This window comes from Raphanus sativus, unplaced genomic scaffold (assembly GCF_000801105.2).
Source record: "Raphanus sativus cultivar WK10039 unplaced genomic scaffold, ASM80110v3 Scaffold0040, whole genome shotgun sequence".
NCBI lineage: Eukaryota > Viridiplantae > Streptophyta > Magnoliopsida > Brassicales > Brassicaceae > Raphanus > Raphanus sativus.
In genome coordinates, this window is record NW_026615364.1 from 46,306 (window position 1) to 71,668 (window position 25,363).

General features: G+C 32.5%; 1 protein-coding gene across 1 annotated transcript; it reads left to right on the plus strand.

The window, feature by feature from the left end:
* The first annotated feature begins 19,303 nt into the window (after positions 1 to 19,303).
* Positions 19,304 to 20,773, plus strand: LOC108831367 (tetraspanin-8). Its single transcript, XM_018604919.2, has 2 exons — positions 19,304 to 19,941; positions 20,273 to 20,773. Exons 1-2 carry the CDS (start codon positions 19,435 to 19,437, stop codon positions 20,576 to 20,578), a joined length of 813 nt encoding a protein of 270 aa, XP_018460421.1. The 5' UTR covers positions 19,304 to 19,434; the 3' UTR covers positions 20,579 to 20,773.
* The last annotated feature ends 4,590 nt before the right edge of the window (positions 20,774 to 25,363 follow it).

The window sequence follows — 25,363 nt, forward strand, 5'->3', positions numbered from 1 at the left end:
TGTAAAATTGAGTTCTATTTGATTTTGACACAGTATAGTATTATTAGACTATTTGTTGATTTAATTAGTATATACTATACTATTTAGTTTTCTGTTCTATTTATATTATCATTTACATAATTATGTATGATGGATGAGCATGTCCACCTGCATAACTTATAATTTTGTTTCATGTTGTTTAGTATACTACTGGATACAAAATAATTACTGAAAAAACTTAGATGTTCATAATCTATTTTGTAATGTATTATTATGTTTGAAGTAATGTGTACTACACCATTTGATATGTTCCATTCTATTTTTATAGGAAAAATTTCAGATTTTAATTTTTTTTTTTAAATAGTATAAATATATTTTATATTTGAATTTAGGGTTTATTGATCCAAATTTAGAGTTTAGTATTTAAAGACGGATGGGTTATGAGTAGGGTCTATGTAATTATACTATCTATAGAGTTTTTATACAATTAATCTATCAAATCAGTACAAGTCCTATACAATTTTGTTATGATGTTCAAATTTATTAATTTAATTAAGTAAATGGAATGGATCATATATTCATGTACTATCTATAAAAGAGATTTCCACTTATCATGTATTGTTGTTTCACCGCTTGTTGTTCCACTTTAAAAAAAAAACTAGATCATGACCCGCACGGATTCCATTTTTGTCTTAACATATAACATATATTCTATAGTAGTTAATATAATTTGGAGTTTGTCTAATTCTATATTGTAGTTTTAAATAATTTTGAGTTTGTCCAATTCTATATTGTGTAGTTTAATATAATTGTGAGTTTCTCAGTTTCGTAGTATAGATGTAGGGTGAAAGCAATAATCTAATATTAACCAATACAATTTAGACTAACATAACTGAAGTCTTCATTATAATATTAATTAAAAATAGTTATAATTTATACAATAGATAAACAAAAATATTTATGAGAAAAAACTAACAAAGATTAACCGTGCTGATATATAAATGTTTTATATTTGGTTAAATAATTTAAATGAAATTGTACTAATCCCAAAAAAATAGTTTCAAATTTTTTTATTAATAAAATAGTATTTTGAATATATATGCAAAAAGTTCAATACGAAAATGACTAATGTGTTTTTTATAAAGTTAAATGCTTACAATGTTTCTGTTTTATACTTATTCACAATATAAATATTATGGCCCATAAAGTAAAATTTTATTGTAAATATCTATGTTTTGATATGTAATTAATAAACCGTAACAGCAATTGTCCAAGAAAAAATTAAAGATGTTATATTTTATTTTCCTTTTCTTTGCTATATATATAAGGAAATATATTCTAGTTATTGCATATCTAAGGTAAATCCGTCCTTTTAAATTATAGAATGTTCTATGTTATACTTATATTATTTGAGTATCAAGAAATATATACTCTAGTATCTGTATCCAGAAATTTAAAATTTAAAGTTAATCAATAACTGGTTAAAGACTTGTTAATGACTTGCGGTCGACTAAAGAAGATGTATAATATAATGCAAAAAATTATAGTTGTTTATGAATAGATGTATAATATAATGTACATAAGTATAATATAATATAGAAAAAAATCATAGTTGTTTGAACAAATGTATAATATAATGTCCAGAATTATAATATAATGTATAATGTATGCAAAAAAATTATAGTTGTTTACGAATAGATGTATAACATAATGTCTAGAAGTAAAATATAATGTATAAAAATAATAGTTGTTTACGAATAGATTTTAAAGTTGTATTCCCACTCGATGTATAATAATAGAGAGAATGTTTTTTTTTTGTTTACGAATAGATGTATAATATAATGTATAGTGTCAATAGAATTAAATTATTATATATCGAGTGTAAGATGCCATATAGTTGGTTGATATTTAGTTATTTATGGAAAGATTTAAATGAAAGGTTAAGTTATAAATAATAATGTAATGTCCAACTTAAAAATCCACCTAAAGAAAGTTGTAATGTTTCTGTTTTAATAAGATAGATTGAGCTTTTGAAGTTACGTGTGGTGATTAATTGAGTTTTTTGTTACGTGTTTAATTTGATTTTACTGTTCAGTTTTTATCATGTCCATATGTTCTAAATTATTGATGACATTTTCTTCTCACCGGCAACTTACGAAAAGAAAGGCTAATACCAGACAAAACTTGTGAAAAATTGCTATGGACTCAATTATGTCAACATCAGTGCCATATTCTTTAATTTTAGTGAAATTTTGGTTAGTTCACAAATTCTCCCTTAAAAATATGATGAAAGGGTTTGTGTTTTAAGAGTGGAGGAAAAAGATGACAGCTGGAGATTTTTGTTGCAATTAGTTCTGATTTTGCAGTAACTAATACAACCTACAATATTCTTCCCTTTGTAATTACATTGATTCTATATGTTAACAAATCTTCTCTATTGAAACAGAAGTATCATTTTTATCTACTATAAAAAAAGTCACAATAGGTCCATTTCATTAGACATAATAATCAATAAGAATTTTTTTTTTGTCATCAGCGGAAAAAATAAGAATATTAATAATAAATGAATTTTAACTATAAAGTTGAATTTTAGTTTTAATTATAGCAAAATCTGCTGAGAAAATCTAACAAAATTTTACTCTATGTTTTAAATATTTTTTTATTAATTAATATAATTAATTTCGTAATTAATAATATAATATTAACTAATCTATTATACTAAAAGAGAAGTCACAACTTCATTTCATGTGTGATTTTTAAGGTGGATCATCCTTAAATTTTTTATTAAATGTATTTTAATAAGAATAATAATATATAAAAAATTTGAACTACTTTAATCATAATATCTTTTGATATCTTTTAATTTAAATTTAACATATATATATTTATATTAAAAATTCGAAAAATCAGTTAAAAAGATCTTAATAAGATCTTAATTTTAAAAAAGTTATATTTAAATATTTTCACTAATTTCGTAATTAGTTTTAAAATATTATTATACACTAATATATTCAGTTATTTTTAATAAAATGAAAAATAAATATTATATCCTCTTTTCTATTATATAATCACAATCAGTCATATAAAAGAAAATTATTATATTGATCTAAATATTTTAATAATATTTTAATTTTCAAAAAGTTTATGTAAATATTTTCACTAATTTCGTAATTAGCAAATAACTATTGTTATGCATTAATATTAATATTCAGTTATTATTGATAAAATTAAAAAAAAAATCTATCCTACTTTTATCTATATTATAATCATAATCATGATATTAAAATTATTATATAAAATATGATTAAAATATATAAATTGATAAAATTATAAATTTAATTTTCATAAATATAAAATATTATGTTAAAAATATAATATGATGACAGGTTCGGCTTAAAATTAGGAGATTATATAACACAAATTAAAATTAACATATCTTAAACTTATGTATATGCAAGAATATTATGTAAAATGAATAAACGTAAAAATATTGCTAAAGAAAATTTAAGTTTGAAGGTCGGGTAAAACTTTAACATAAACTAAATATAAAATAACTTTCAAATATATTTTAAGCACATATTAATATGTTTAATAACTACAGTATAATTTCTTTAGATTTATAATCGATAAATTAATATATACTAAAAATCTCTATAAATTGATATAATTTTATAGTCCCAAACTGAATTTTTGGTTTAATTAGTATATCAATAAATTAATAATCTCTATAAATTAATAAAAAAAATTATAGTTTTGATGTAGTCCCAACATTATTAATTTATAGAGGTTTCACTGTAAATGCAAATATAATAAGATAAATATATAAAAAGAAGCAATAAATACATGTGATGATTTAAATAGTTGATTCTTAGAACATGTGAATTATAAATTATAAACATTTAAATATATGATTAAATTAAAAATGTATACCACTAATGATGTAAATAAATATATATGCATATAAAATAGAAAATAACATTTGCGTGGTTGCGCGGGTCAAGATCTAGTTTAATAACTAAATGCAAATACAATAAGATAAATATATAATAAGAAGCAACAAATATGTACGAAAGTTTAAACAGTTGATTCTTTACAACATGCAAACTATACATTATTGTATTTGAAATAGCTTTATAAATATTTAAATATATGATTAAAATTAAAAATGTATACTACTAATGATCTACATAAATATATATACATATAAAATAAAAATAAAACCCGCACGGTTGTGCGGGTCAAGATCTAGTTTTAATTAAATTTTATTATAGAACAAAATAATTATATGCTATTTTTTAAGAAATTTTGAATTATAGTCTCTATTATATTAAAATAGAAGTATTATTATATTAAATTGGTAAACTAACATATTAAATTTTTAAAAATGCCGTTGTTTTAATAAATTATCATTTACTATTAAACGGTTTAACATTTGTTAACTATGTAATATTTTTATACAAAAAAATTCTTAACACATGTTAAAATTTTATTTCTACTGCTATATATTTTTCAAAATTCATATGTTGAAGAAAATTCTTAATTTGAATTTTATAATATATATTAAAATTATCAAACTCGAAAAATGTAATAACACTTAATAGAAAAGTAAAATACATAAACTCAGTTTTCGCTACGGCTCCAGTGGGGTCCCTTAAAGAATCACTATATATTTACTAATAATAGAAACCTAAACAATTAAATTTAATAGTTATACAATACATAACACTAATATATAAATTATATATTAAAAAATTATGATAACATCAAAATTTGTAAAATGAAAAAGATACCCGCACGATTGTGCGGGTTAAACTCTAGTCAATATTATTAGTTGCTAACTGATTTGTTTTCTCGCATTGGAACTCTCGCATTAGAGTTCTTAATATCTTTAACTATATCTTGATCCGGATGATTATTTTATTTTTATTCACATAATTATTTGTTTTAAATAATTAACTGTAATATTTAACATACTATTTATTGTTTAATATAACATTTTAAAACCCAATAATATTTTATAGCTCACATGAAATTACTTAATTTTTTATCAAAAAAGTCAGTGATAGCATATTTAAATCATGTGGTACAAAATCATAAATTAAAAACGGACTGGTTTAATACTGGTTTACATCCTAACTATCTATAAATTTATTTTATTAAAATTTATATTTAATAAGGAATCAAATATTGGTTTGTTAAGCAATCCGGTTTTGTAGGAGTGGATGGTTAATATATTCGTGACATATTATTAAGCATATTATTAGCAATGAGTAAATGATAACTGATTTCTACGAAATGTCCATTTTTAAAATACCACACATGAATCAATGTTGTGATTTCTGTTTTAATATATAAAGATGAATAATTATATAAAATTTAAAATAAAATTAACAAGATAATTCTATTAACAATATATATCTCTTGGGAAGAAAACAATATATCCCTTATTTATATCACTATGTTATACAACAATGCCAATATATAAACATAACTTAACTTTTTATCATATAAACATAACTTGGTCTTTTTTTTTGTCATCGACATGAGAACAGACTCAAACTGACTATATGATCCACTCAGGTGCCCCTGCATCCATGTGAACGACAATCGGGGGTTCGAATCCCTCCTCGCCCACAACCGGCCCAAAAGGGCTGACACTCCGTGCTAACTTATGCGCCGTTATGTTGAGCGTTCATGGTACATGAATGATCTCTGAATGGATAAAATTTCCTTGTAGGGTCTTGATATCCTCAAAGTAGCTTGCAAACGCTGGCCATTTTTCTGGTTCGGAAACCATCTTAACCAATTGAGAACTGGCTGTTGTAAATGTGACCCGAAACTGACGCAGGTTCCTCATACGATCCATTGCCCATAATAATGCCTCTATTTCCGAGTGGAGCAGAGATAAACTAGCCCGTACGTTCCGTGCCCCCAATAGTCCTTGGAACCCTTCCAATGTACTATACCATCCTTGTTCTGAAAAACGCTCATTTACCTTCCATGCTCCATCCGAGAAACACCATCTACCTGGTATAGATGGAAGGGTCGGGTTCTGGTTGGGAACCGTTATAATCCTAGTATTTTTATCATGTGCCACTTTCCAAAGCGTAGATTCCGTTTCCGCTAGTTTTAGGGTGTCTCTGGGGTCTATATTTGTAAAGAGGGAGCTGTTCGGAAATGTTGTTACATTTAAGGGTATTTGTGAGAGTGCCCATATTTGACGTGCCGGGGAACATTCTAAGAAAACGTTGTTTATTGATTCCTCTTGGGCGCCACATCGGTCACAGCCTATATCCCCTTTTATGCCTCTTGCTTGAAGATTCTTCCTAACTGCAATGCACTACAGTGGGCCCGAAAAATCCTGATGGAGACACCTTGTCAGGATAAAATGTTATATCTGGTAACCCGATTTGACTGTATATTTTCCGTTATTTATAAAATGCCATCCATCTCTATCCAGAAGAGTTGATTTGCTCAATGGGATACTTTCAATAATCTTTGCATCCTGTGGATCCACTAACGACTGAATTGCCTGTAAATTCCAAGTTCGCAAAGTTGAATCAATGAGAGCATCGACTGTAAGGTCCGGGTAAAAATTGTGTTGATCTTTATTTGCTGGTCTCGGGCGAGTGGTTGGGAGCCATGGTTCATTCTCTATCAGTCTCCATAACTGTTTACCAAGCATTGCAGTATTGAAGTCATATATATCCTTGAATCCTAAACCGCCCTCTTCCTTACTGATACATACTTTGTCCCATGATTTTCAGTGCATACTTTTTATATTACCACTTGGGCTCCACCAAAATTGAGCGACTGCACTAGTAAGTTTTTTCGTAGTTGTCTTGGGTAAACGATAGCAAGACATTACGTGATTTGGAAACGCTGTGACCACCGATTTAATAATTACCTCCTTCCCTTCTTTAGTAAAGAATTTAAACGTCCACCCATTCACTCTACTATTTAACTGTTCCTGAACAAAGCTAAACACATGTACTTTAGATCCTCATGTGTTCTCTGGTAACCCTAAATAAGATCTCATTCCTCCTTTATTTTGAATTTCCAAAATGTCCCGGAGTTCCTGCTGAAGTGTTTCCTCCACCGTATGTCCAAACTGTATCGAAGACTTCTGAAAATTTATTAATTGACCTGATACCTTCTCGTATTCCTTTAAGATCCTGAGTATGGCTTGACATTCTTCTTTTTGGGTTTGCAGAAAAAAGGCTGTCATCCGCAAAGAGCAAATGGGAGATCGAAGGGCAATCCCTAGCTACCTTATTCCAGTTATCTGTTTCTCCCTTTCCGCCTTTTCATATTTGCAATTAGTGTCTATGTGCACAGGATGAACAGATATGGAGCTAAGGGATCCCCTTATCGTAGCCCTCTCTATGGAATAATGAGTCCCCGTGGCTGGCCATTTAATAAGACTTGATATTGGACCGATGAGATATATTCCATCATGAGCTGTATCCAATGGGCTTCAAAGCCCAATTTGTACAAAAGAGCTTGGATAAAATTTCATTCCACCCTATCATATGCCTTACTCATATCGGTTTTGATTGCCATATATTTGCCTTTGCAGGCCTTGTTTGTTCTCAGCCCATGGAACATTTCCTTAGCAATGAAATATTATCGGAGATTAGCCTTCATGCTACAAATGCTGATTGAGTCTCCGAGATAAGTTTGGGTAGATAATCTTTGAATCTCTGGCATAATACCTTCGATATAATCGTATACTCAACATTACACAGACTTATTGGTCGTAGTTCCGTCATTCGTGTGGGTCGCTTTGTCTTTGGAATCATACATATATTAGTAATGTTTAACCGTGTATCCATTACTCCTGAGACCAAATCATTTACCATCTCCCTCAAATCCTTCTTGATTAAGTGCCACGAGTGTTGAAAGAACAATGCAGTCATGCCATCAGGTCCTAGACCCTTTTCGGGGTGCATTATAAATAAGGCCTGACGCACCTCCTCTTCCGTAGCTAGCCATAGTAATCTTCGATTTATCTGTGGGGTGATACATGGATCTAACTTTTGTAAGAAACTGTCAAACTCTGTGGAGGAAGTGGTACTAAATAATTAAAATAATCTTCTGCAACCTTCTCAACCCCCTTATCCTCAGTGATCCATTGACCATTATCATCGTATAAACCCACATTCCGATTACGAATCCTTCGTTGTTTCGTTAATGCATGGTAGAACTTCGTGTTTAGATCTCCTGCTGTATACCACATATTCCGGCTTTTCTGGTGCCAGTACTCCTCCTCATCCTTATAAGCATCATGTAGCTTCCTCGATACCTCCAGAATTTCTTCCTGAGTCATGCTGCTATCTGTTTGTACTTCTTCTAAAGCTTTTTGGAGCTCATTTATTTTATCCTTTCCATAGGGAGGGTTATCTTTCCTCCAATTGGCGATTTCGTGACGGCAATTACTTATTTTGTTGACAATTTTCCCCTGACTTCCTTCAGAATCTTCTGTCCAGCCTAATGCAATAGATTCCGCAAGAAGCAGACACACTTTTTTCTTAAAGTAAAATTTTTACTGCGATGAAAGTCTCCACTTTTGTTCAACGAAGCCCTTTTCTCCAGCTTCGCCTTCCTTCCTCCAACAACGTCTTCGTAGTCCTCCTGCATAGTATTTGATATATAATTTTCTTACATAAACAAAACAAATGAATGAAGATAGCTTCGAACGTTTTTAAACATTTTTATGTATATAAAAACAGAATGAAAGATACTCACTTTGGAGAAGTTGGAGATGAATTCTACTTTTTCTTGTAAGATCGTTTAATGGGGTCACATAGGGTTTGTTTTGGAAGATCCATTCCCTAACTTCAGATCCTAAAGCAATGGATACATAAGGTACGCTTCCGTTTATGTCTATTCAATCAGAGAATCATATGGTTAATGGATTCATGTTGATGAATCATATAAATTAATTATAACAATTGGTATCAGAGCACCATATTGATTTTCTGTCTGGATCTAAAGAAATTCAAATTTATTTTTATTATTATTTAAATTCGGATTTATTTATTGTGTAAAAATATTGGATTGTTGAATCTGATTTTTCTCTAAGGTTGATAATAGAATTCTGCAATTTGTGGTTATTTAATGTTTTGTGTTAGATCTGATTTTTTGAATGTTTAAATCTAGATCTTTGGTTGTTATATGGAAAAACATGTTTAGGGTTAGATCTAAATAAAGTTATGGATTTGTTGCTGAAAAATATCGTTCATAAGGTTATGGTTTTCTGAAATTTTGTTGAAAAATTTTCGGAATTTTTTGGTGGAACAATTTTTTTTTCTTTTTCAAATCTGGTCTCAGATCCGTTTTTGATTGTTGACGGCTGAGAAAATCTGTTTGAAGATAATTTGAAAATCCTAGGTCGGAGACAGATTCGTGGTGGGCCTGTTTGTTATGTTGGCCCATATCCAGGGGAAAATGAGTTTTTTATTCTCTAAGTATTTGAAATTAGCATTTTTAATACCCAACTGTAACATGCGCAAATTTAATCCTCAATTTCTTGTTAACTATGCAAATTAGGACTTGGAAAAGTCAAATTGTTAGTTATTTAACGGAGACGTTAAAGAAAATAGAAAGATGACCGAGTTCTTCCTTTCAAAACTCAGAAATCCTTAAATTGATTTTTTCAAGCGATTTTGACAGAGAAAAGACTATTTCCGGCAAGTAGAGGTCGGTTCCAACAGTGGAGAACACTTCCGACGAAAACTGACGAAGCTCAACAGTGTTTTGGTCTGTACCAAACCCTTCTATTTTGCTAGTTTCCAGGTTAAAGGAAGAATGTCTACAGACACTTCAACAGATAAGATTTTAATGGAAGATGTTCTGTTTGTACCTGCAGATACTAAGATTCACTTAAAAGTCGTCATCTGAATTGAAGTTGTACTTCATTAGAAAAAAAAAGAATTGAAGTTGTTCAGAGCATGAGTGAACAATAGGTTTTTGTATGCTCTATAGTTAAACTACACACAAGCTTTTTCTCAGTTATTGCAATTGAAACGGTGGTAATGCACTTTTAAACTGTCAATTATTGCAATTGAAACGGTGGCAATGCACTTTTAAATTTGCAAATTCGATGCAAATTCTTTTGAGATAAATGTTTCTCAAACTGTCAATGCTTGAAAGGTCTTATTTAAACAGAAACAATGAGGAGGCCGTGAAGCTAGTAACAACTTTAAAAGAAAATTATTTGCAAAAAGTTTGTACCCCAAACAAAATTAAAATCTCTCTATCCAACAAAAAAGAATTAAAGATTCATCTCTTCAAGCTTATGTCAGGTACTCTAAAACAACATCTCTCCCTGTAAGTTTCCTGTAGACACAACCACTGTCTTACGCTTGTACTCAGTGTTATACTAGGCTCCATAAAAACCTGCATAAAATTAAAACATTTTAAATAAGAGCTTAACGTTATGAAAGACCAAGCAGAATGTGTTAGCTTTTTGCCTTCATGATCTTGGTTCCATCAACATGGTGTCTGGTTCACTTTCCAATAATCTTTGTCGAATAAGAATGATTTAACAAAGTTAACTTTTTACCTTTCACTCTCTACAGGTTTGGAACTTTGGGTTTTGCATAGGCACCTTTCCATTGAAATTTTCTTTCGTCTTCCTCCATGATAACTAGAGAAGGTTTTCATCATCTTCTCGTCGGAACTCACTTTGATTGATCTTTTCTCATCAGAAATTGTCATTTCTTTCACGAGATCACTTGAAAAAATCAATTTAAGGATTTTCTGGTTTTGAAAGGAAGAACTTGATCATCTTTCTATTTTATTTAACGATTCCGTTAAATAGTAAATGGTTGACTTTTTGAAGTCTGATTTTGCATAGTCAACTAAAACTTGAGAATTAAATTTGCACAACTCATAGTTGGGTATTAAATGTGTTAATTTCAAATACTTGAGGAATAAAAAACTCATTTTCTCCCATATCCAGTTCTGATTTAATTAATTATTCTGGGTATGCGAATTTAATTATTCAAGCCAAGTTTCTTATGTTTTAAATCAGATTGGGTCAGTTCAGAACGAACTTAAGTCAGGCCCGTCCAGCTTTTAATTAAATTAAAAAAAAGCATAAGACGGTTTCCGAACCCAGGTCGCGTGTGAAAGCTGGCGCCCCTTTCTATGTCTCTAATCACTTTCCGCTTCAATATTCTTGCATAAAGAACCCACAGACTTTTAGTTATATGTCTGCGCAAGAATAAAACTCAATTTTAAATCAATAAATAAATTTGATTATGCATCTTTAATAATTCAAATGGTTAATTAAATCAATATGTGGGCCCAAAGGAAGACCTCTCTTGAGGAGATTTTTCATAAGAATTATTAAAGGAAGTATGTAGTTAAATTAATGGCGAGTATTAAATCGGCCCAAAGGTAAATTGTATTCGGCCGGATTTACATATATACGTGTATGCAATATTCATGCGGATGTTGAACCGGCCCAAAGGAAGGTTTAATGTCTGGCCGAATTGTACATACAACTGTGATGGTAAATACGAGACGATTATATAGTTTTTTAAATATGAATGATAAATCGGCCCAAATCAAGGTTTATTGTTTATCATTAATTATTGTCAGCATTTGATCATTACAATAAGAGTACCGCTAGTAGTCGATATTACTGTCCAAAGACTTGATATTGATGTTACATTTGGTATCTTGGATGGGAAGTATAATCTGTTAATATTTATTATTGATTTCTTCGGATAGTGACTTAATTCGATTTTTGTTCTCTTTTCATCTACTTTGTCTGCGAACTTAGGATCCATTCCAACACTTACTGGATCTAATTTTTCCAAATGAAAAAGTAAAGTTAAGATTGTTCTTAGGTGTATGGATCTTGACCTTGCGCTAAGGATGGACAAACCAGCTTCTCATATGGATGACAGCACTTCGGAATCTAAGGCTGTTTATGAGAAATGGGAGCGTTCAAATCGCATTGGTTTGATGATCATTAAGGACACCATTCCAGAAACCTTTCGAGGTGGTGAGGAGATCAATGATCTCAAACAGTTCCTTGCCGAGATGGATTCGCGCTTCGCAAGAAGCGATAAGGCGGAAATAAGCATACTTTTGCATCGCTTTAGTACGATGAGGTACCATGGCAATGGAAAAATAAGGGAGTACATTTTGGAAATGTCCAACATTGTTTCAAAACTCAAGGCACTTAAGACTGAGCTTCCGGCTGAATTGCTCATATATTTTGTCTTGAACTCTCTTCCTCCTCAGTTGAGTCAGCTGAAATCAAGTTATAACACACAGAAGGAGCAATGGTCTCTTAACGAGCTCATTGCGTATTGTGTGCAAGAGGAAGAGAGAATGAAACAAGAGAAGACTGAAAGTGCTTATTTGGCTTACACCTCTAAGGGACATGGCAAAAGAAAGAAATCTGAGCATGTTAAAGATGATGCTGCTAAGGGTCCTACCCAAAAGAAACATGCTCAGGTCGAAGATACATGTTTCTTTTGCAGTAAGGGTGGACACATAAAGAAGGACTGCCCCAAGTATCACGCTTGGCGTGCTAAGAAAGGTATGTTCCTTGCTTTGGTTTGTTCGGAAACAAATTTAGTTGAAGTACCTAGAAACACTTGGTGGTTAGACTCCGGTGCTACTACTAACATCAGTGTTTCACTTCAGGGTTGCCTGAGCTATCAAACCCCAACTGATGCTGAAAGACGCATTCATGTGGCTGATGAGAATCCGGTGCATGTGGAGGCAATCGCGCATTTTAGACTGTTTTTTGTTTCTAGTTATTTTCTGGATTTGAAAGACACTTTTGTTGTACCGTCTTTCAGACGTAATTTGGTTTCTGGTCCTTGGTTAAACATATCAGGTTATTCTTGTCTAACTGAGAAAGGAACCACTACTTTGTCTTTAAATTCAGTATTTATTGGAACCGGTAAACTTTTGGAAAATCACAGTCTTTATATGCTTGACACTATAAACTCTATGGATGAAAGTTTAAGTGTTGAATAAATAGGTACTAAAAGAAAGTTTGAGAATGCAAATTTAGGAGCTCTTTGGCACCAACGCCTAGGTCACATCTCTTGAAATAGAGTTGAGCGTCTTGTGTCAAAAGGTATATTGAGTTCCGTAAAGTTCACAGATTGTGATGTATGTGTGAATTGCATTAAAGGAAAACAGACCAAGCACAAGAAACTAGGTGCATATAGAGCTACAGAAGTCCTTGAGTTGATACATAGGGACATTTGTGGACCGTTCCCTTCAGCTTCTTGGAACGGTCAACGATACTTTATATCATTCATTGACGATTATTCTCGATGTGCATACTTATTTCTTATTCATGAGAAATCGGAATCTCTGGACGTGTTCAAAAGGTTTAAGGCTGAGGTTGAGAACCAACTCAACCGAAGGATAAAATCCGTCAGATCTGATCGTGGTGGTGAATACTACGGTCGGTATGATGGTTCAGGTGAACAACGTCCAGGACCGTTTGCAAGATACCTAGAGGAGTGTGGTATTGTGCCTCAGTACACCATGCCAGGGTCGCCTAGCATGAATGGTGTGTCTGAGAGAAGGAATCACACTCTTAAAGACATGGTGAGGAGCATGAGTAGTCATTCCTCCTTACCTGAATCACTTTGGGGAGAGGCACTAAAGACTGCAGCATACATTCTTAATAGGGCACCAACTAAAGCAACTGCTAAGATCCCTTATGAGATTTTGATTTTGGGAGGAGAAATAAGGTTAAGGATATCATCTTTGAGGAAGAATCGGCTCCGGTACCCATACCGATTCGTATAGTCACTTCTGATGAAGTAAATTTGGATCCTCAGGTTGATAATGATGTCGTCCCTCCAGCTCAGGTTGTCGATGATATTGTACAAGAAGGTCAAATTCAAAATCCTCAAGAACCAGTGCAGCAAGATCAGGTTGCTCTTAGGCGATCCACCCGAGTTAGGAGAAATGCTATTCCGGATGATTATATAGTATTTCTAATGGAACATGAGGAAAATCAAACTCTTTTGGAAGATGATCCAATCACCTTCCTCCAGGCTATGAGTTGTTCCATGTCCGTTATGTGGCTCGAAGCAGCAAAAGAAGAGTATCAGTCAATACTAGACAATGAGGTTTGGGAAATCGTTAAATTACCAGAAGGAAAGAAACCCATTGGTTGTAAATGGTTGTTTAAAACCAAGCGGGATTCGAATGGTAAGATTATATGATATAAGGCTCGTCTAGTGGCTAAAGGATATACTCAGAAAGAGGGGATTGATTATAAAGAAACCTTCTCTCCGGTATCTTCGAAGGATTGTTTTAGGATAATCATGGCCCTTGTTGCACATTATGATTTGGAGCTTCATCAGATGGATGTTAAGACATCATTTCTCAATGGAGACATTGAAGAAACGATTTATATGGTGCCACCAGAACATTTTGCCTTAGGTGATGCAAAAGATATGGTTTGCAAATTAAAGAAATCCATCTATGGGCTAAAGCAAGCTTCTCGTCAATGGTACCACAAATTTCATAAGGTTATCACCTCCTTTGGTTTTGAGGTGAATTTGGTTGATGATTGTGTGTATCAAAAGTTCAGTGGGAGTAAATGTATTTTCCTGGTTTTATATGTCGATGACATACTTCTGGCCACTAACGATATTAGCATGCTGGCTGAAACCAAGAACTTTCTTGAGGCAAATTTTGAGATGAAAGATTTTGGTGAGGCATCTTTTGTATTAGGGATCGAGATTCAACGAGATCGCTCTCGTGGAATACTTGGATTGTCACAGAAGAGCTATATCGATAAAGTTCTTAAAAGATTTGGCATGCATGATTGCATACCAGGAGATACCCCAATCGCTAAGGGAGACAAGTTTTGTCTCGAATAGTGCCTTAAAGGAAAGTTGGAAATTCAGGAGATGCAAATGATCCCTTAAGCATCGGCACTAGAGAGTCTTATGTATGCTCAAGTTTGTACGCGTCCGTATATTGCGTACATTGTTGGAGTGTTAGGCAGATATTTAAGTAATCCGGGCATGGACCATTGGAAAGCAGCCAAAAGGGTCATGAGGTACTTGCAGAGAACAAAAGGTCATATGCTCATGTATCGAAGATCAGATAATATGGAGATCATTGGGTATTCTGACTCTGATTTTGCGGGATGCCAAGACAGTAGAAAGTTTACATTAGGCTATGTTTTTCTGTTGGCCGGTGGGGCAATCTCATGGCGTAGTGCTAAGAAGTCACTCGTAACATCATCCACAATGTCAGCAGAACTGGTAGCTGTCTACGAGACATCGACTGAGGGAATTTGGCTGAAAAAATTTGTCACAGGCCTAAGGATTCTTGAAGGAATTGAAAGGCCCCTCAAGTTGTACTGTGACAATAAGGCAGCCGTTCTATATTCCAACAACAATAGGAGTTCGGTAAAGTCTAAATTTCTAGACATCAAGTACCGAGTTGTTAAGGAATGGGTGCAAAGTGGAAAATTTACCATAGAACACTTAGGGACAAACTCTATGATTGCGGATCCTCTTACAAAAGGCATTGTACCTAAGGTCTTTCATGAGCATACTGCTCGCATGGGTATTTCGGTGTTTGAGGATCATTTGGGTTAGTGGGAGTTTTTAATTTGGTTTTTGTTCTATGTTTTGGTTGTGTTATGCACATTTCTCTGTTCAGAAATAAAGTTAAAGTTTTCGGCATACACTTTGTACACTACGGTTAAGTTGATCTCACTAAAGTAGGACCAGTTGAAAAACGACATGTACAGACCACACTTCATGTGATTTTCATGCCACATGTTTCATAATTGATCTATGTCGTCATTTGGTTGTGCTGATGTATGTGACCATGGAAGGTTTAGTTATGAAGGAATGTAACGAAAGCCGCCATGATCCTATGTCGGTGTAATTAATGGACTAGATTGTTTATGCTCCGGGGATTAATGGCATAAAGAGCGCTCATTAGGTCTATAACATTCTAAGGCACATATATGACCCGGTGGGAGATTGTAAGATCGTTTAGTGGGATCACATATGTTAAGGAATAAATGTAATATAGCCATTAATCAATTAGCCTATTTAAGTGGTCACTATTGTGAATAAGGTAAAGGTTAGGGCATAAATGTTATGAAATATTTATATGTGGATACCTTAAGTAATTTATAGTTTAATGAAGAGCTGAACTATAAATTAATTCTCTATATATCAGAGGGTTATGATCCCCAAAGTCACCCTAGCCGAAAAGAAGGAACTCTCTATATCCCATCAGTAGAGAACTAAAGTCACATAAGGTTTGCTTTGGAAGATCCATTCCCTAACTTCAGATCCTAAAGCAATGGATACATCAGATACGCTTCTATTCAATCAGAGAATCATATGGTAAATTCATGTTGATGTCTACTCGGTTTCCAATATGTATTCATTAAATTCATTGGATCACCTGATCAAAATACGGTAGTACTATGATTAATATTTGGTTTGTTTGACCTACACTGACCTATGGCCTTGCCTAGTTGTATTTTTGTAACGCATGTCTGTTGCAATTAATGAATGGGTGTGGTGAAGAGTAATCATAGTTAGGGGTGGGCACGGAGCGGATATCCGGAGTTTTAAGGATATCAGTCATCCGATCCGTTTCTTACGAATATTTGATTTTTCGATTCGATCCGATCCGTAACTCTTCGGATATCCGGTGTTCTGGATATCCGCAAATATCCGAATTTTTACTGGATATCCGATTCGATCCGTAAAAAACTAATAAATTTTTTAAAAATAAATAAAAATAAAAGAAAAAAGAAGAAAATCTGAAATACTATAATAATATTTCATTGCAATTTTTTTTTAAAATTACATCCTTTCAAATTTTTTAATAACTAAATAATTAATTTAGTGAATAAAAATATTATAAAACTTATATAGAGATATAAAAGTATATATATTATATAATTTTATAAACATGTTTACATATATATGTATATAACGGATCGGATCGGATATCAGTTTCTAAAAATATTAGTATTTGTGGTTTGCTTCGTGTTTGACGAATATTGGATTTTAGTATTTGCTTCGATTCGTTAAGTTACGGATATTCAAATTTTTCGGATCGAATCGAAACGAATAATGGATCAAATCAAAATTTACGGATATTAAAAATAATTGTAATATGATTATATCTACATGTGCGAGTAGACACTTAGTATTAAAAGTATGTCAAAACAAGTTCACATAGCCCCAAACATGTTTTTGTACTAAAACTAGCTCATAAAACTATATCAACTTAATTAGATTTCTCTTTTTAAGAAGTGATAATTATATAACATTCTTATAAATATAGTAAATAAGAAAATTGGAAAAATGCTTTAAAAAAGTTTTAAATACCTTCATAAATGTATTTAATATTTTCTGAATTTGAGTTTTATACATATAAAGAAAAACATTTCACTATAAGTATAATAATTTCTTAAAATTTAGGAAGATAGTGATAAATATGTATAATATCTTCATAAAATTTAGGAAACTTTCATAAATATGTTTTAAAATATATTCTTAAATGAGTATTTAGGAAAACTATCACGAATATAAATACCATGTAAAGCATTTCAGGTGTAAAGATGAAAATATGGAAGTTTAAGTACTAGCTTTTGATACTCGCTTTTAAAGAGTGGAATAAATTTCCGTTGAAGAGTTATAAAATCTCATTTCTCTTTATCTAAAGTAGAGTTGCGCATCCAATCCGTAACCCAAAGTCTGAACCAAACCTAAACCAAAAAATATGATCCATACTTTGTCTGACATAATGTAATACTGTAATACCAAAATAGATTTTGTAGGGAGGTACAAAACAGATCCGAATCTGAAGTGTTATTAGCCGAATCCGAGTGGGTAACCCAAGATACAAAAAAACCCAAAAAAATCCGAATAATCGATCCAAAATTCAAAAATAAACAAAAATGTTAACATTTGAAATGTTAGTATATACTTCAAATATTTAATTCTATATTTATTTTGAAATGATATCTAAAGTTGATTATTTAAATTGTAAATAAATACCTTAAATATCCAATTATATATAAATCAATATTTATTTCTTGTGTTTAACTTTTACATTTTGGAATTAACTTTGGATATATTCAACCCGAATCAATATAACCCAAATCCAAATAACATATGGCTACTTTATGGGTTTTATGATGTGATACAAATTAAAACCAAAATTGATGTGGTATATCTGAACTTGAACTGTACTTACAAATTTACTAGAATAAGATCTTGTGTGTGATATAAATAATAGTTGTATTATATTATTAAATGAAATATAATAATATATATATTAAATATTTTGGATGATGAATAATGTTACACCAATTTTTATATCACTATTTATTCTATACCAAATTTGGTGGGATACTATTATTTTTGATATTCTTTTGGAGATGAAATCATCTAATTTGGTGTTTTGGGGTTTTGGAACCGGCCTTAATAATAACAAAAGTTACAACTACTCCATCTGACAAAACCTTTAAAAGACCTTTCATATACACTTAAAAGTAGACTTGCTCATTTAGCTTAGAGTTGTCCTTTGATCAGAAAAAATAAGCTTAGAGTTGTCCAACTAGCAAATTTCAAACTTTATAATAATCCAATTTCCAATTATTTATTTTATTTTCTTTGTATTAGCTCTGTAAAATCTGTTAATAAAAAAATATTTTGTTTAAAATTTAACATTTAAAATTTAATATTTTCTCTGAGGAAGTCCTTTTAGTCCAATTGTTTGACTAAGAGTTCAATTGCTTCTACACCCGGAGGTTTAGGGTTCAACTCGAGAAAATACCAAATTATACAGACGAGAAACATGTTACAGGAGATCTTCAGCTTGGTGCATGGCGTACGGTACCATCGAACATAGATTTCATAGGACGGTTCAGAGTGGTACAGTCAGGCGTGTATTCTCATAAAGTGGTAGAATTATCGGATGTATAATCGTTTTTGTAATATTATCATCGTTATAATAGCATAATTAATCGATTTAGACGTTAAAAAAATCTGGAAAATGGAAATCTTTTCACTCCCACGCAAGTAAAAACAAAATAAAAAAGTATCACTTATTTGACATGTGTAGTAATCAGAAATAAGTTAATGACATTGCAAAAAAAGACAAAAGAAAAATAATTAAACTAAGTGCAAGTCCTAATCACATTAGGCTAATCTTAAAACCTCCATCACTCGCAATAAAGCGCGTGAAAACTTAAAGAGTCTCTCAAGTTTCTCACCTACTTAGTAAGAGAAGGAGAAGAGATATATCATTAAGCAACACGGAAACGTCTCAGCAACTTCCTTTCACGCGTTTCAATTGTCTTTATATAACTCTCATTCCCCTCATCAGTTCACCAACATCCTCACAAATTCGCTTCTAGGGTTTCCTAAATTCTCAAACTTTCTCTCCAAATTCGAGTTCACCATGGTTCGTTGTAGTAACAACCTCGTTGGTATACTCAACTTCATCGTCTTCCTCCTCTCTATTCCCATCTTAGCTGGAGGAATCTGGCTCAGCCAAAACGGCTCAACGGAGTGTGAGCGTTTCCTGGACAAACCCGTGATCGCTCTCGGAGTTTTCCTCATGGTTGTAGCAATCGCTGGTTTGATTGGTTCCTGTTGCAGAGTCACATGGCTTCTCTGGACTTACCTCTTTGTCATGTTCCTCTTGATTCTCCTCGTCTTCTCCGTAACGGTTTTCGCCTTTGTCGTTACTAACAAAGGCGCAGGCGAGAAGGTTTCTGGGAGAGGGTATAAAGAGTATAGACTTGGAGATTACTCTAACTGGTTGCAGAAACGTGTGGACAGCGACAAGAACTGGAATAAGATTAGGAGTTGTCTCGTTGACAGCAAGGTTTGTTCTAAGCTTGAAGCTAAGCTTGTTAATGTTCCTGTCACCAACTTCTACAACGAGCATCTTACTGCCCTTCAGGTAAACGATTCTTATATATGCTTTAGTTTTGGTTGGAATCATGGATCTGATTCCTTACTGTCTTAAAGTGCCTCTGCTTTTTAGGGTTTTTTTAGGTTTGGTAAGATTGCGACCAGATCAAACTTTTCGATCTTTAAAGTCACTCTTTCTCTGATTCTCAGAACTTTTGATTCTGTTCACATGTCTTTAAAAATCCAAACATTTTATTTTTAGCAATAAGTTTCAAAAATATGGACTAATGACATTTTAGACATGAGAGCAGATCCTCTTTCTGAATGTTGCTCTGCCTTAAGCTGCAACTAACCAACGGATCTTTGTTTTTTTGTTATAGTCTGGTTGCTGCAAACCCTCAGAACAATGCCAATTTACTTACATAAGTGCCACAAACTGGACCAAGACGGCTGGACCACATGCTAATCCAGACTGCCAAAGCTGGGACAACGCACCAAACAAGCTCTGCTTCGATTGCCAATCTTGCAAGGCGGGTCTTCTCGACAACGTCAAGAGCGCATGGAAGAAAGTTGCAGTAGTCAACAGCATCTTCCTTGTCTTCCTTATCATTGTCTACTCTGTTGGTTGCTGTGCTTTTAGGAACAACAAGAGAGATGACAGTTATGGCTATGGATATAAGCCTTGAAGGCTTTTGAGTGTTTTAGAACAGAGATTCGTTCGTTGTTCTTTATGACACGCAATGCTGGAGTTTGCTTTTATGTTTTTATGGATTTAACATCTTGGTGTTTTGAGACCTATTGCTTGTACAGCTCTCTTATGATACTTGTTAGTGTGTTCTGGCTAAACCATGATATTGTTTAATTATATGTTCTTTTTCTCATTTTTCTCTAACCATACTATGATTTTTTGAACTACTCGTTGAGGAACAGAGAAGCCTCGTTTGTAAAAATAACTTTAACATAGATCTAGGCTGTAGCATTGGAAGGAATTAAGAACGTCTTCTAAGACGACTGCGTCAAAACAAAAATTAACGAGCAACTCATTCGTAGAATTTCAATATGAATGGGAAACAAGACTAAAAGAGTATGAATTCACAAGCAAAATAAATTTTCAAACACATGAGTGTTTTCAAGTTTTTTTTTTTTTTGACGGCAAACGGCTATTCTATTACTCAAGCTTGAGGTGGTCTGGGTAACCAGACCGGAATAGAACAACCAACAAAATGTAACTTCCTATGGAAGGATCTAGCTGTCTTAGCTAAAAAATCTGAAATCTGATTATGCACTCTTGGAACATAAGAAATCTTGAAGTCCGGGAAACATATGAGCAGTGTCTCTATCCTCTCCAATTCCGTAGTAAAACTTGGCCAAGCCTGAGGTTCCTTGATCATTGCGATCAAATCTTTACAGTCTGTTCCGAAGTTCTGGCATGTTGAATATTGAAGCATGTTCTCCATCGCCCATCTCAGTGCTTCCACTTCTGAGTACAGAGCTGATTCTCTTCTGGGGAAGTTGTGTGAACCCATGAGTTGCGTCTTCCCCCCACTGTCCAACCAGACCAATCCACATCCACTAAATTGAGCAAGCGCTATCCATGATCCATCCAATAAGCAAACATTTCCCAAGCTTATGACTTGGGGTTCCTGTATAGTACTCTCTTGTACTACTGGCGGTATCACATTGGCATTAAACCAAGCTTGACACTCACTTTCAGCATATCGGATTAGTTCCAGTGGATCTCTGTCTATCACATTGGCATTAAACCAAGTTTATTTTAAGTCATGGAAAACATTTATATTATGTTGACATTTTTCTTGTTATATATTCGAAGTTTGTTGTTTATTAGTATTATTAAATACTAGGAAAGAAACCCCATCGCACGGGAACTCATTTCTTAAAATATATATTAAATTTTATACAGTTTGTCTATAGGGAAATAATATGTATCATAAAAAGATCTTGCATGCAACTATATTTATTTATTGATAAAACTAAAATCTATATTTTATTTGTAGGTTGGTTGTAACAAAATTACAAATATATTAATACCACTTATTAAGATATGTTAACAATTTTTAAAAAATGTTTTTTTATATATGAGAAGATATAACTCTAAAATATTAATTGTAGAAAGACACTTATTGGAATATTTGACTAATTTTTTTTGAAAAAATCCAATATTTGCATGTTAGAAAAACAAAATTAATCTCAGTTTTTAATGAAAAGACACACCCTTCAACATTAAATGAGATTTCTTATTATTATTTATTTTAATATAATTTTTTAATGAGAAGACACAACCCTTAAAAGTAATAATTTTATAAATATATTTATTGGGATATTTTAGCTACTTTTTATAACTTTTTCAATAGTTCGATGTCGAAAAACAAACTAATTTCAGTTTTTTATGAAAAGATGCAACCTTTCAACATGGGGTTCTTATTATTAATTTTTAAAAAATTAATTTGTTTTAATAGTGGAAAAATATAAAAGTCATTATTTCCTGAGATATTTTACTATTTAAAAAAAATTCCAATTGTTGCGTATTGGAACTAATCTCATTAAAGAAATGTTAAAGGTTATGTCTTTTCATCTTAAAAGTTTCAGTGATTTTAAAAATTATCAAAAAATATAAATATGTATATTTTCATCTTATCCCCTTTGTAAAGAACTTAAAAATTGTTTAAATATCTAAGAATGAGTATTTTCATTCTAAAAAAATGTATTTGTAAGAAAATTATCAATATATATATATTATGATGATGTATTTTTTTCCTTTTCAACTGCAGTAATTTTTTAGCCAGTAGTGAAAGGTGAAGACTAATTTTTAGCCAGGTCCATAGGGCTTCTTACGCCGGGTTTAAAAAAAAAAGAGGAAAAAAAATATGAAAAAGGAAAAAAAAAAGAGAAAACCGGTGTTTAAATTGGGATTATAAGGATTGGTAAGGATTCCTACGTGGCACATTAATATTCGACTGCAGCTTAATGTCTCTCTCTCCTTCTTCGGGTTTTCTCCCGAAATCAGTTTTGTTTCTCTTCCTCCTCCAAAGCTTGATCTCTCCATCTTCTCCATCGAAAATATGTTGATCTTCTTATCTGTCGATTCTCTGTCGATTATGAAGTTGATGGCCACTTTATTTGCCATTTCCGTCACTACGTGTCGATGTCGTTTCTCTCCCATGCTCTGAAGCTCTGATGAAGATCAGGAGAGAAAATGATATTCTTCAGAGGAATCAGCTTCAAGAGAAAGAAAAGATCGAGGAAAGGATGAAAGTCATACAAGAGGCAAGATAAGTACGAACATCCCTTTTCGGTAGAAAAATAACTTGTAAAAACTGATGTCGATGATGATTTTGCATGATGATCTTGAGGAAGGTGAAATATTTTACTAGTAGATTATCGTGTGTCTGTTGAAAAAAAAATCAAATATTTTGCATAGAAACCGAGTTAGTGTTGGTTGATTTTAACTAGTGATGATGCTTAAGCTTCGTGTGACTGTTGAAAAAAATGAAGTTTTTTGCATAGAAACAGAGTTTGGGTAGTTTGATTTTAACAAGTCATGATGATGAGATTAGTGTTTTTGTTTTCGTATTCTTAGATAGAAACATAGTCCCCATGTGTATTCTTGTTGTTTTTTGTTTTTCGTTTCTCTTTACAGATAACAAGATTTTAATTTTACTTTCTTTGTTTGTTGTGTGACGGTTGAGGATGTGCGTGGAAGAAAGTTGCTGAGTTTGTCTTCTCATTCATTACAGAACCCACTCTCACAAAAGGCAACGGATTCAATGTCATCAAACTTCTATCTTTCATTTCACAGCTGGGAAGAGGTAAGTAGGTTTTCTTTTAATGGTTGTTAGATATTGATTAGGTTGGGAATTAAATAGACTTTGAAGTGATTTACTTTTAGTTTGCGTTGTTGTTTTAGTTTTAGGTAAAGATATTGATTGCTATTAACAACTAAAAACTTTAACAACTTAAAACTTCAACAACTAAAAAACTTTAACAACATTAAAATTGCCTTTAAAACTTCAACAACTAAAAACTTTAACAACTATAAAACTTGACTCAAAAGCTATTTCCTTCTCCAAAGCTAATCCCTTCTCCAGCTATTTCCTTCTCTTTTATTCTTTCCTTCTCCTTTAGACATGTTTATGGATCCATATAGTCAACATTGTAGCTTTCAAAACCTCTTAAACAGTCAACAACCAAACACTCAACACCCTTATAAGTCCGTCCCTCGTGAGCCTAGTATAGAACTCTCTGCGTTGGATGCCTATGTGTTCGGTTCACAATGGACTGAAGATGGCAGCGAAGATGCAGAGACTGTGTCTGACCGTAAAGTGAGACGTAAATGATCACCAACAGAAGAAGGTGTGCTCATAAGTGCTTGGTTAAACACCTCCAAAGATCCACTGGTTGGAAATGAGCAGAAAGCAATTGCGTTTTGTAAACGAATTGCTGCTTATTTTGTTGCAAGTCCAAATCTGGCTGGTTTGCAAAAGAGAGAGCCAACGCAGTGTAAACAAATGTGGGAAAAGATTAATGAGGGCGTGTGTAAGTTTGTTGGCTGTTATGAAGCTGCAATGAAATAGAGATCGAGTGGACAGAACGAGAATGACGTTTTGAAGATGGCTCACAAGATTTTCTACAATGATTACAAGGTGAAGTTCACATTGGAGCATCAATGGTTGGAGCTTCGCCATGATCAGAAATGGTGTGAAGCTTCTTCTACTAAAGATAAAGTTCAGTCAAAAAGAAGGAAGTTAGATGACCAATCCGCACAGTCAACTCACCTTGCAAATTACTAGTATGTTAATTAATGCCTCTGATAAACCAATTGAACTAATTTGACTCTTTCATGGTGGGAAATGTTCTATCGATAGGTTTGGGAGATGGCCATGGAACTGGGCCCTGGCATTCCTCGGAGGTGCCTGTGTGGAGCATTGACAGTGGTTTAACATCGAAAACCAAGGAAAACCCTGGTCGCAGATTCTACAGATGTGGAGTAATTTTTGGTGAAAACCACGTGCTCAAGTGGGCTAATGATGCCATACTGGAGGAGATAGAAGCATTGACCATAAAGCAGTCGGCAATGTGAAATATAAAAATCATAATTTAAGTTGGCATATGAAATTTGAATGTTATTGTATTTTTCTTATATATATTGAAATTATTTTTAATAATTGTTATTGGAAAATATTTTAGCAAAAATAAAATTTTGAATATATGTATTTGCTGAATCAATTATTGATATAACTTTAAATTATATTTTGATTTGAAATATATATATAAAGTTTTGTGTGTATAATACCCGCACATGTATTCTATTTGTGATGGTTTAGAAATGATTATATGTATAAACACGTAACTTTTGTGTTTTGATTCTGTGTATACTTGGCCATTGGTTTAAAAATGATTGTGTGTATACCTGACCGAGTCAAGATAAAATATAATCTATTCCGGTTTAAATT